This window comes from Chaetodon auriga, chromosome 1 (genome assembly GCF_051107435.1).
Source record: "Chaetodon auriga isolate fChaAug3 chromosome 1, fChaAug3.hap1, whole genome shotgun sequence".
Lineage (NCBI taxonomy): Eukaryota > Metazoa > Chordata > Actinopteri > Chaetodontiformes > Chaetodontidae > Chaetodon > Chaetodon auriga.
The window spans coordinates 16,248,524-16,262,734 of NC_135074.1; the positions used below are offsets into that span (position 1 = coordinate 16,248,524).

The window sequence follows — 14,211 nt, forward strand, 5'->3', positions numbered from 1 at the left end:
CAACTGGAGTTACTTATTACAAATCAGCCTCATATGATGATTTTTCTAAGGATATAAAAGATATAAAGGATGTGTCCTCTATGTTTTATTATTCTATCTTATGTACAGCACTTCTTTGCCCTATGTTCATCTTATTCAAACGTACTCAAAAGATATCGGTAACATAAAAAATAAGTAAACGCACTGTGTAAAAACAGTGCATAATGTCTATGCATTACAAGTAGGCGCTTCAGGTGACTCATTCTCAACTGCAAACCAAGTTTATCATTTTGGCCTATAGGTGGCTTCTCGCAGTGACCATTAGAAATACAATTAACATTAACCTCCTATTCGTAAGGTATATGTATGTATGTAGGACCCAACACAATTTTATTATTGCGACTAAAATCACAAACACATCAATCAGTAATAACACAACAAAGGCTCGTTGCATACAGCACGATGCTGGCCACCTTGCTGGCCAGTAGGGGGAGACAAATGATAGCCACCCTATGCGCGCGCTTGTGTGTTCCTGGCCAACAACTCGAGACAGACCAGAGCAAAAGACCACAGAGCAGTCATTTGATCACAAGTGAACTTTTTTCCTCAGCTATAAACACTCATGTCACAAGATCTCATAGTTGTAGTGCCGTGACACCAAGTAAACAGCAAATGTTTTTACACTCCTCTGAGCGGGATTGAGAATGAGTTGGAGAAAAGAAAAGGAAAATCTAAGGATGTTTGGATGATGTCACATTGGTGTGCTTTTTTGGGATATTAGTGCACTTTCCGTCATAAGATAAAGGAATATAGGGGTCTCCTGCATGTGTGGCCTACTTTGCTTCCCCTGTTGCTACTCCAGCTGTGTTTGTGCATGATTCACCAGGTTAGACAAGGGGCGTTCACACCTGCTTTCCATCTGATCAGGTCTAGTGGGTTGTTGTCTGTAATTGGGGTGGGGACTGGGAAAGACAAATGCCTTTTGGTGGATTAGATTGCAGCTGGTCTTCTCAGACAGTGGGGGCTTATGAACAGCTTACTTTGTCAGCTGGGTGCCTCCTGACTGTCTGAGCAGAGATTGTGCTCCCCCACTAATTGCTTTAAGAACACTCTGTTGCTGACACTTGGCTAAAGAAGTAAGGAAATGAATTATTATTGGTTGTCATCATCATGTGCTTCTACTGCATCGTTAAATATCCTATCGGAAACACATTTTAGAAACTGATAAATGGAGTCACCCAACTAAATAAAATACAATACAGAAAAAATCTCTAACAGCAATGGTGATAGGTTATTGATAGGTAAGAGCAGGATTTTAGACAGTGCATTAATAATCATATATATACACTATCTGTATGTTTATTAAACAGCGTGTAAAGTAGTAGTATATGTAGGCTGTACTGTGATGTATGCGGGCAAAAATTGTAATAACAAATATAAATAAACTGAGGTTATATAGATATATGCACGATGTATGTCTTCTCACCAAACGTTTACAACATACTGGGATGTTCTTATTATGATATTTTGTCCAATATTAATCTGTTGTATTGTACTTTATTGTTCTGCTCTGTGTTCTCTCAATCCTGAATCTTGGTGACTTTATCTGCTCGTTGATTGACTACTCTGGTCTGGCCAATGCCGTCAGTTCACAAACATTTGCTTGCAGTTGCTAGAGAAAAGGGACATGTTAGAGGCTGGCAGGGCCGCTGAACCGCGCGTCTAGTCGGGGTAACGACACCCTTTCAGAGATGGGCTACTTTGCCCAGCGAGGAAGGCGACGAATTTGAACTGCGTAACTACAACCTGGGCTCGGCGTGGTGTTTCTGGACGCTCATATGCAGGAGTTATTCAATGTTTAAAATGTGGGAGATGGTGTCGTTACCGAGAGCGAGCTCTCCCTTCCTGTCGTCTAGGACAAGATGGCAGCAATGCAGGCGAACTGTGCATGGTATGGATTTATAAGTCCATAACATGTTCAGAGAAGCCCTGGATGATACTTATAGTGACTCTATGTGAAGGTAAGTGGCGAAGTGAAGGCTGTCAGTGTTGATATTTATTTAGTTTAACATTTGGAACGACACTATAATTGTGACGTAACGTTAATATCAAGTCATAACTTAGCTACAAACTTAGCTAGCAAGGTTTTGGCTGTTTAAGGTTTCAACATTAGCATCGTACGCAGCTAGCTCTGTCAACACTTTGCGCTAATGAATTTTCTAGTAGCGACTTATTTTAATTGTCCTTGCCAGACAGCGGTGTCGGTGACGTTGGTGATAATTGTGAACACGAGTGTCATAGACAAAGCAAAGTTTGTTGTTTCACTGTGGAAACGGAGACCCGTTGATTTCTTTGCTGCTTTACTTAGATCATTAGACTTACGAACTAACTACCGTTAGCGTCAGGAGATTATTTTACCGTTATCATACCCTACATGGACAACACAGACCGAGTGACCTCACCTGTGAGTAGTGTAACGTTGTTATTTCATGTGTGTTAGCGAACAGGATGGCATCCGAAGTGACTCAGTTCACCGAGCAAAACACTGTAAGATGATGTTAACGCTTAGCCATAGTTATGAGATAGCCAGGAGCAAGTTAATAGCGTTAGACGTCAAAATGTACAAGTTGGCCAGTAATATCACCTGCCAACGTTACCAATCTGCAGTTACGAAAACTGTAAACATTGAACTGTGAACACATTTATAATGCGGTATTTACAGGACCTCGGCCACTCTTAAATGAGTTTTTCTTGTGTTTATATCAGAACTGCGTGCTGAATCCTGCATGGTTACGTTACCCAGTTAACACCTTGCAGGGTAGAAAACTGAGTGGCCTGGGTCACATTTTCAGACCAACACAGCCATAAAAAAAGCCATTTTCTCTCCACCATCATCACACAGTGGAAGATAAGAGGTCCAAAATCCAACTTTGTAATTACTGTCAAGGTAGTCATATTAAGCGTGGTTGCAATAACGTGTCAGGTCTTCTGGTGGTGGTTTCAACTTCAAGATGAGGTATGGGGTGAATAGTTGATCTCTTACTGTGTATCAGCAAAATGAAAGTATCCTCTATGATTGTAGGCAAGACTGTTTGTGCCACCAGCTTTTTCTGTGGCAGGGAACCAAAACGTCAGTTATTGTGAGACTGGAAAGAGAAATTAAAGACTCACGCTGTGATGCTGTAGTTTTTGTACTTTCCCTGGCCTCTAAGATAGTAGTACTTCTTCTTTTGTTGCCCTGAAACTTTGTTTTGCTTTTCTATGCTAAGCTGAAAAATTCCAGTGGTACAGCAGATACTGGGTGGAAGTTTTTTGTTTTTGCTGGTTTGGCTGATGCAGCAGACATAGCTCCTTAGTGTGGTCCAAAAAGTGTAATTCATCATAGCTTCCCTTTTTGTAGTTGCAGTTGTTACTCCACCAAAGATCACTTCAGTTTTTGCTTTTAATTTTCTTTGATTGTATTGAAGACTATTTTATACAAATAGTACCAAAAAGACTATCATCTAATGTTTACTCAGATTTGGTCCATGTTACTTAATATTATAAATATCCAAAAGCTCTTTAGGTAGTATTCAAGTTTTACACATACTGTTTCTTAAAATATGTATGGTAGTGAAGTTGCCATCAGCCAGATTCTGTGAATACTGTGAACCTTTTGAGACAACACCATCACTATAGTGCTCCACAGTACTGCTATGTTTGTGTGATTCGACTTGGCAGAGATACTCCTGTCTGCTGTACATGTGCCACATTCATCAGCTTATCAGTAACAAGGCCACCAAAGGAAGGTTGTGGGTGATAATGATACCAGTAATGCCAGAAGAAAGTCCGTACACAGGGTGGCCAGTAAATAATGTGTAAACAGTTTTTTTTTCCTGTAGTAATTGCTTTTAGTGCGAAATATTGGTTGTTAATGGTGATGGGGAGGTAGTACAACTTAGCAACATGTTGTCATTTCATGTTATGCTGCACTGATTTGCAATACTAGGGGCAGCCGGTCATCTGTATTACATTGTGGCCAACTTAAAGACTGGTTTCCAAGTGATGTCATCTTGAGGTGTGCCCACAGACTTGAGGCAGAAAAACAAAACAGAGTGATTGAGAGTTTATGGGGAGAGTACCATGACAAGAAGATGTGAGGTAACTTGTATGAATCACAAAAGTGATGGGTGGAGAAAGTCCAGTATCCCAAGAAGTAAACATCTGTTTCAGCACACAGTATATAATTACCTATAAGCAGCCAGTGATCTGGTCAGAGCCCTGGATTTAAATAGCAAGGTAGAAGCTTTTGTGCATAAACTGCTGAGGAAAGAATATCTGGTTTCAAGTAAAACAGCTTGCTGATTTAATGAGAAATGTAGTAGTATGTATGGCTCTATGATCAATGTTTTGCTAATCAATGTAAGTGCTTGTTGTTGCGTGTAGTATTTCAGTATGTGCAGCTTGGTGATAGCTGTTAATACATTTTTGAAAGAGGTGATAGACTTGAATACAAAATGCATGACTTAATTTCTGAGAGAAAACAAAACAGTCAGTGATTTACAGGTGTGTAGAGTCTTTTCACGTTTATCCATTGCTTAGAAACGGTTTTACTTTTTAAATTCTGTATTTATGCATTTGTCTATTAGTGAAACTTAAACTACATACTCTTCAGGCATCTGAACTTTGAGTTCTTCCACTGGACATCTGGAAAACATCTAGTATTTTTCACATTTTCCGATCAGAAACCAAGAAAGACCATTATGGAGGATGACAAGGCCTCTGTCTTCTTAATCTGTGTCCAGTTTTCATTTATATTTACAACTTGTACAGAAGCTGACAGTGCTTTTATATTATATTGAAGAGTGCTATGATGATAAGGGAGTGATGTCATCATGTGCCCACACGGTCAGTGTAGGCATTCATATAAATGCCGTGACCATTATTGAGTAGAGGTAAAATTTGTGATTTCAGAAATACAATTGCTCATATTGTGTGCTAAGTGTAATCATATTGAGAGTAGACTCACTGGTACTCTTGTGGTCCTCGTGAATGGCATTCACTAGTTCTTCATCATAACAGTCAAATGCACTGCCTGTGCACAGGAGCTAATCTAACAAGGCGAATACTTCTAAGTGATAGTCATAAGTTCACAGTCGAAATAGCATGTGGTCACATGCTTGAGAAAATAGAGGGCCTTTTTATCTAATGGGCATAGAAGATCATGTTCACAAGACAGAGGCAAAGCACCACAGTGTGTAGGGAGGTTGTGAGACTGTGAGTTAAGACAGCAAGCCCTGCTTAACGCTCAAGGGATGGCAACAGCAGGAAGAGGAGAGGGTCTAAAGTAGGGGCTTTCATTTCCACTGTAACAGTCTGCGTTTGGTATCCTCATCTGAACTGAGCAGTAGCCAAGAAGACCTCATTGCATTCTTGCATAAATAACCAAACATGCTCTGTGTCACATTGGATGGATAAAATTTAAATCGTGAGTAGTCAAAGTGAGTTTATTCTTTAAACTGGGAAGAAAATATACAGTAGAATGTATTCCCAGACCCCAATCCTACAGCACATCATATGCTTCTGCAGAAAATCCTTGTCTCTGACCACTCAAACATTCACAGTTGAAGTCTTAAAATGATTGTGGAGACTCTCGCTTATTGCTTAAAATAGCCAAAGATATGGCTTTGTTCACCAGCTAGACATATGTCACTCAAAGCCTACCAGCCACTGTTATTCATGTTAAGCTACAAAAAAAAAAAAAAAAAAGTTTGCGAGAGTCAGACTTTGTGAAAGCAGTCTCCCTTCCAACTGAATTTGTCCTCTATGGTTTGGGGCTCATGTTGCACCTGGCTACAGGTGTGCAATGCGTTATTTAAAATTTACAATTTACTACAACACAGAGAGAAAGATTTTACAAAAGTATTCTAAAAAGTAGGTAATGGACCTAGATGGATTAAGTGTTTAATGCAGTTGCATATGGGCTGTCTGTGTTGCTGATAGTCACATAACTTGTACTGTCTGCATGAGGACAGTATGGATTACAGTAAATATTTTTGCATAAAAAATTGTGTCCCTGAGAAATAAGGTATAAAATCCTGCTCTGAGTAGAATGAATCATAATTCCCATTTTTTTCAGAATTTTTCATCAGGATTGGATCAAATTTGTGTAACTAACTGGGCTAATGCTTATGCTTGCTGCTATGCTGTGCTCCAGTAGCATAATAAGGTTGTAAGGTCCATGTTTATTTTGATAAGGTTTGCTAACTTTTGTTTTTGCTATTCATTTGGACTTAAACATTTTTTGTATTTTACATGATTCTCAATATTCTATTTGCTTTTTGTACAGAAAGCGGCGCTACCTAACAGAATGATGACGTTGTCCCACAAGTGTGTGAACGCTTAATGCGTCTGTTTTGATATGCTGTAGCATGCCAAACATTTATAGCTCACATGTTTCAGAGTCTAAGCTCCACTGATCACAGCACCTCTGGGTTTCGCTTTTAGCTGTGAAGTAAAGCCACATAGCCATGAATAGTTTCTTCAGTTCCTGACTGATCTGCGGTATATGGCACACTGGTCTGGGTTTGGGTTGTTATGCTTCCCACCTAAGACTATTAATGATGGACAGAACGCTTAGGGATAACCAGTGAAGTTGAGGTGCCATATTCAGCTGCCTCTATTTTGAATAAATCATTAGTGTTTCACCAATACTCAACATTTAGCTGCCCCTTTGCTTTGCCAGATAGCACAAAAAGTCAAGAATAGATATGACATTCAGGTGAATATTCACCTAACAGTAGTTCATGAAAACGCACTGATGCATATAATTTTGTATATTGTCTTTTAAATAAAGACGACATTGAAGTGGAAACATAACCGTTAACTGCAGATTAGATTAATGCATTAATTTATTTGTTTCCTAAGGGGTGAAAAAATGGGGTGGGAAAGATTACTTTGTTTTGTGTTTGTTTTTCCCTTACGACATGGTGTGACTGCCATCACCTGTTCGTCCTCTCACCTGTTACTGTTATTTCTATGTCTTGAGACACTTTTGTCAGTCTGTACCATTTGTTCATTGTGGACAGGTGTGTAGTGTTTGTTTCTTGACAATTTAATTTTGATTGAGCCAGGGTCAGAAGTTCAGCTGTGAGCAATTACTTAGCAGCTCAAGGTTGCTGGAAAGGTTCTACAGCCTTGAAAGTAATGTGATGCCACAGGAGTAGCCTCATGGCTGACCAAGGGAGTATCTGGCTTCAGATGGTAATAATAGCAGCAGCTGCCATTTTTTTGCATTTGAAACAACAAAGTCTGTCTGCTTCACATCCTTGTGACAGAATTCTCCTGACCATTTAATGATTGTATTTATTTGGCCAGGGACGTTAACTGATGCCCACGTTTAGTTTAGTTTTAAATTTAATTTGAGGGTTGTATTACACTAAGTTGATATCCAAATCTCAATGTCTCGATTGCTCAGTTCGTGGGAGTGGTCCAAGTGCAGAATCCCTCTGTCTAGGGATTCCGGCACCAGACAGCATGCTCTCCATCTCCAGATCAGTCAATTAACATCTCCATTCCCCAGGCAATAAGACAAAAGTCACAGTACAAATGTAGTATATCATTTGGAAGTCTTAAAGAAATACTTGGCCATAGCTCTGTAATATTGAATATAGCATTGCTATATAACAGACAAACATGAGAAAACATGAGGCAAGTTAAATAAATGCCCAGCAATCTCAGATATCCAATCAGTATTAGCAAGAACATACTTAAAGATGCAGTGCAGTTCTTGCATCTCTGTGTGTTATAATGTCTATCTCTTTCCACGACTTTAGAAATACATAGGTTATGGAATGGTTGGTGAAACATGAAAAAATAATTTCTTATCGACTATTGTGGTGTTCACTTGGTTTGGACATGATTGTTACTAAGGTGACAGATACAGTGTGTCCCTAGACTGGTCTCTGGCTGCAGAGTCTGCACTTTGAGTGTTTTTCAGTAGGCTTGGCTGTTTCTTATGCGCTTTTGATCTACTGAGTGCTGCCCATGCCTGGGACCTTTGTGAAGAAATCAGCATGCTCCCAGTGGACACTCTGCAACAGTTAATATATACATACACATCATGCCAGTAATGTAATGCATGCTTCCTCTCTACTGTCTTTAAACTTTTGCGGTCACTGTTTCACCTTTGTGTGTTGTTTTCTGCTGATTTTTCCCTCTCATCTTTAAAAATGCGCAGGGGGTGGGTATCATAGATATGTCACCAACAGTGAGCCTATCTATGTTGGCATGGTCACAGACGGTGATGTTTAAAACTTTGAGAGGCACATGGCTGGCCGCAGTTATGTAATTGCAGAGGTTTGTGAGTGTGAGTGCACATTTGTGAAGCATGTGCAGATGGTTTGTATTGGGTCAGTCCTAAACGTTTCTATAATGCCCACGATTGATTCTAAAAGTGACCCAGAGTCACAACAAAAACAAAAAGTCAAATCATAAAACATTCAAACTTCCCACGCCACTGCTGCAGCATAATTGACTCCACTGTTGATCCATATGGTCCACAACATAGCTACATATACCACGCTGTTTCTCTCTCATATCTGCATACTACCTTATAGATCAAAGCAGGAAAGAGTGTTGTAATACTGCAATGCATACAGTGTGCTTGTTACCTGCCTCAGTGTCTTTTGGTTTTTTGATACTCCCATTTAGGACTCATAGTTCGTAGTTCATAAGTCATAAATTCTGAAATTCTACACGTGCTGGCTGTAATGAATAACAGAGTCCATCACAGGGCTCTAAATTACAGACAACATGCTGTAAATATATAGTGGTTGTGCTAGCTACTTCCCCCCTGCAACAATTAAGCAAATCCTAGCACACACGAGAGGTGAAGTACTGCCTGTTTCATGCTTACACGTGAAGACAGACAAAGACAGGCAAGATATTCACACACATCTTCAGGTAATTTACAATTACAATTACAATTTGTCATTTGGCAGATGCTTTTATCCAAAGAGATGTACATATGAGATTTTCATAATCACAGGAAATGATCCCTAATGCAAATTTCTGGTCCAGTTGGACATAGGTGCTACGAAGTGCATCGAGTGCATAGAGTGAATAGAGAGTTTTATTTTATTTTTTTGAATAAAGGTGTTCAGTAAAGAGCTTGAGCTTTAGTTTTTTTTCTAAAGATCGAGAGGTACTCTGCTGAACGAATGGAGTTTGGTAACTCGTACCACCAATGGGGAACCACAGACTCACAGTCTCCAATTCATCCCACCTCCACATGTTTGGACTGTGGAAACCAATGCTGACACAGGGATAACATACAGTCCAGCCAGCTGCCATAACATGATAATTAGAACATGTAAACTAGCAGTCTAGTGAACGCCATTGCAAATCAATTTTAGCTGTATGGGATGTACTTTAGAATAAAGACGTTTGTGACACTGTGATTGGTTTTAAGACTGGACAGCCAGGACACTTACTTGTTAGTGTGCCAGTGTGGCCAATTTCAGTTTCCCCATGGAGCACTTCCAGTTTTGTTTTCATTCATGACCAAAATGGTCACTCTTTTGAGCCCTGCTCGGGTTAATTTGATAAATTGTTACTAACAGAGAAGATCGTAAACAGTGCCACCAAACAAAGTAAAGTAACACAGGGTGTGATTGAGCAAAGTGCTGTGAAGGAAATAGGTTGACCTTATCTTGCTGCTCAGAATAGAGTCAAAGGGGTGGCTCACAGCGTTGGTGTTATCACAACACAAGTGTGTTTTCCATCAAGGGTATTTATGTTAGGGTACTCTACAGAGGCACTAACAGCTGAAAACTCACCTGTGTGTCTGTTTTAGATTTTAAGAAATGCATCTTCTTTGAATGATTTGGAGAAATTAGACATTAAAAATGATGTTGGCACTAGTATGACTAGCTTTTTTTATACAGAGCACATATGATTAAGATTCTAATCTAATTTGTTTTGTATGTAGGTAAAGATGGTTGTGTAAATGCACTGTTAATGAAAGTATGGAAATCTTTGGGGACAAGCTCCTTGTATCTCATTGAATGTGCCCCATGATGAAAATAGGTCATAGGTTCTTGTGTGGCACACAAGACAGTGTCTGATAAGGTCACTGTGCCAGATTTTGAAGATGCTCAGGATCATGAAACTTGTTATTTTACTTCATTCCTCTTTTTCTGTTGCACATAAATGAGTTTTTGAGTATTTCAGCAAGATATGATGGTCTCCATGAGCATGAAGTACGTTATTCTCCCTCAAACACACACACACACACACACACACACACACACACGCTTGGTGGAGGGAGAGGGACAAATAAACCATGTCTTAGGTAATTGAAAATGTGGGTCCGATGATGCTTTGTGACTTTATTTTTCTCTCTTTGTCTGTCTCTTATCCTCGCTCCCTCTCTATTGGTTGCCTAGAGACCCACAGTAGGATGCATGGAAATGGCAGGAAAAGGTCAGGCAAACCTTTGAGAAGTTAGTCATCTACTGTGTGGAGGTGTTGGTGGGATTGCAGTGGATAGGGTAGAATGGCGAAGGTGTTCTCAAGCACTCCACTACAACATGTTATTTTGACCTGATCCGTTTGGCGTATGTGGTTGGGGTGACGGGTGAACAAATGTTTGTGGGGCACTACTAGTTGTGATGTCATCAAGTAGGAGTAATTAAAACAACAAAATGAGATTGATTGTGTCTGTCAGTTGTTTTGGACTAACTTAAACTTGCCCTCGACCTTAAGCAAACACTCTGGGTGATGTGGGCTTTGGTTTTTCAACTGATGATATAACCTTTGTTATTATTTTTTGTATTTCACAATATGTTGCTTAACATATAAGTTAAGTATGACTGTGCTGCACAGCACTTTCCACCTTTCTTTAGCATAGTTTATATGAAATGGCACCATTTTATCTAACCTGCAAGTTTGAGGATGCAAGCTAATGACCTATTGCTTTATTCTCTTTCTCTGTAGGTATGGCCTCACAGGTCTTGGTCTACCCACCACACATTTATCAAACCCAGACAAGTGCCTTTAGCAGTGTGAAGAAACTCAAAGTTGAGCCCAGCAGCTGTGTGTACCATGAGAGGGCACACCCGCGGACTTATCTGAACAGCAGAACCCTTGGCATTGTGCACCCAACAAAACAAGCCCACTCATTTCTGCGCCGAGACTTGGCAGTGGGTGTGAAAGTGCGTGGAGGACAAGAGTACCCAGTGCAGACGGTGGTGGTACGTGGCATACAGAGGCAACAGCCCGGTAAAAGGGGAGGAGGAGGAGGAGGAGGAGGAGGAGGAGGAGGACCAGGACCAGGCCCAGCTGCGGCCCAGCAGCAACAGGACGCAGGGGTTGTCCACTTGCAGGGCAAAGAGCAGCAGCAGACAGATACAGCAAGTGGGGGCAGCAGTGGAGCAACAGGGGCAGGAGGAGGGGGAAGGGGAGAGGGCTGCAGTGGAGGAGGTGAGGGAGGTGGAGAGGAGGAGGGCGACAGAGAAGAGAACTGTGGAGGTTTGAACTCAGCTGACAGCTCTCAGCGATGTGGACTGAAACGTAAAAGTGAAGAGCTGGATAACCGAGGGAGCACCATGCAGATTGTGGAGGAACTGTCAATGTTGCCTGCCATGTTGCAAACGACGAATGTGGGGAACGCAACCATGACTGCGCCTGCAGCCGTGGGAGCTGGCGGCGGGCCCTCCAAACAGGGTGTTGTAGGTGCAGCAGGGGGAACGGGAGGAGGGGATGGGGATTATCAGGTAGTACAGCATGAAGTTCTGTGTTCCATGAAGAATACTTATGAAGTGCTGGATTTCTTGGGACGTGGCACGTTTGGCCAGGTTGTGAAGTGCTGGAAAAGGGGCACAGGTGAGGTAGTGGCTGTGAAGATCCTGAAGAACCACCCCTCATATGCACGGCAGGGTCAGATCGAAGTCGGCATCCTTGCTCGTTTGAGTGGGGAGAATGCAGATGAGCACAACCTGGTGCGAGCCTTTGAATGCTTCCAGCACCGCAGCCACACCTGCCTGGTGTTTGAGATGCTTGAGCAGAACCTGTACGATTTCCTGAAGCAGAATAAGTTCAGCCCGCTGCCCCTGAAAGTGATCAGACCTGTGCTGCAGCAGGTAGCTACAGCACTGAAAAAGCTGAAGAGCATGGGTCTGATTCATGCAGACCTCAAGCCGGAGAACATAATGCTGGTGGACCCAGTGAGGCAGCCCTATAGGGTGAAGGTGATAGACTTTGGCTCAGCTAGCCATGTGTCCAAAGCAGTGTGCTCCACGTACCTCCAGTCTCGGTACTATAGGTGAGTACAAAAAAGAAGAAACATTTTTAACAATTTTTAACAAAACAAGTTTGAGTTCAGTGCATTTCAGATAATTTCAGCGTCTGTTGCTGTCTCGACCGCCGTAGTCAGGTTACAAAAATGTCCTTCCTCTCGCAAAAAAAGGAAATGTCTCCCATACTGCACAACATCCTGCCTATTTAGGAGCCACATACCACAGACTCTGAAAAAATGTGACCCTTACTTGCAGATACAGACTGACTGTTCATGTCCCTCCTGCCTGGGAAAGTATCCTGTAAGAATTCAAAACAATAAGAAAAAAGCAAATGATTAATCAGTTATCTGATTGTATTTGCATTCAGGATGAAACTCCTTTAGCTTTAGGAGTTGAAAGGATTTACACAAATTATGTTATGATAGAAGAAAAACAGATGCGCAAATATTTGACCCTAATACAAAGTGTGAACAGTTAGATTCAGGGTGGGAGAGAATTTACTGAATGCCATTCCAAACACAAGTATGGTGTTACAGGCATGACATGGCAGTATGTACAGTACCTAATGTTTATGTTGGAAGGACGCCTGTTTTTCTGATGTTGTTGGATGTGCCCTAGGAAAACTGGCTGGACTAAGTACCTTTGGCATGATGTTATGAATGCTTCGGTTTGATTAGAAAAACAGGCCTGAAATGGTATCAACTGTTGCATAAGAGGCAGGAGTGACCCAGTTCACTGTTTGATTTGTACATTTCCCTGGTTTGCATGAAGACTCTGAAATGATAAGATATAGTGTAAGCCATTTTGCTATATTATGGCATTAATTTACATGGGGATTTGTATGTAAAGTATCCATGCATTTATCTGTTTGTGTATGTTTCATAAAGAGTTCATTGTTTTGGAAAAGTAAATAGATGTGGAGATGCAGACAGTTGGTACAAACTTGTTGTTTTTTGTTGAGCTGCACTGTCTTCTGATATGATGACGTGATTTTATTTGTGTCTTCCCAGTTAAACCAAATAATACAGCCGCATGACATTTCATTGGTCCCACAGAGTCTATCTAGTCAACTTTGTGTGAATAGGGATGCTTCTTGCCACCCAGTGCTTGACATTGTTAATTCTACTAGGATTTTCATCTCATCATGGCAATGTATTCTATGTGCACAGGCGGCATGACTAATGGTTGTTAAATCATTTGATGTCAAACCTAGGCAGCTGGTGCACAGTCTTTTAATTAGAGGTAGTGATTCAACCAAGTCATATCATAACTGACTCACTTGCTACAGCATCTTTAAACCATCCTTGAACCTTTCACAAGGCACAAGGAATGAATTGTGACAGTCAGTATTTAGCCAGCGTACATACAGTGGGGCCCTGTGAAATCTGTTAACATTTTTTCCAGATTCCTTTTTTTATCTTTTGAATGATGTGTTTTATGATTAAAGCACATTTTGTCATCAGAAAGAGTGTCTAATCACGTGGTGGATGAATACGATTTCATCAATTCAACAAGAAAATATTGAAAATTTCATGAATATCAATACATTTGATGTACACAAAATTGCACTACTTTTTATCTAATGGATCTTCTGCAGGACAGCGTCTCAAACACACTGAATAAGTGGGTCTGACAGAGACTACTCTCACATTTGGGCAACACTCCTCCTTGTTTGCAATGCTTGGCCAGAAGCAGACATAGTTCTGTCATCTTTTCCAGGAGAATATCCAAATCCATGCATACAGACACGATGTCATGAAAGGACTTGCATCTTGCATTTGCTGATGTGGTTGTGGTTGCACTTGTGAGAGTTTGTGGAAGTGATGAGTTCTTGTTAGTGTTCTCTCTCTCTCTCTCGCTCTCTCTCGCTCTCTCTCGCTCTCTCTAATGGGGAGATGTATTCAGTTGATTTTGTGGTGCTGATTGTTAGTGCTTTTTTAGTCTTAAACCTTGG

The 14,211-nt window shown here is 40.9% G+C and overlaps 1 protein-coding gene across 1 annotated transcript in view; it reads left to right on the top strand.

The window, feature by feature from the left end:
• Positions 1–1,646: 1,646 nt before the first annotated feature.
• Positions 1,647–14,211, top strand: part of hipk3b (homeodomain interacting protein kinase 3b) — a 38,496-nt gene continuing 25,931 nt past the window's right edge. The window contains exons 1-2 of the mRNA XM_076726849.1: positions 1,647–2,000; positions 10,957–12,283. Of these exons, the coding sequence (XP_076582964.1) occupies positions 1,928–2,000; positions 10,957–12,283 (1,400 nt within the window). The 5' untranslated portion in view covers positions 1,647–1,927. The remainder of the gene's footprint in view (positions 2,001–10,956; positions 12,284–14,211) is intronic.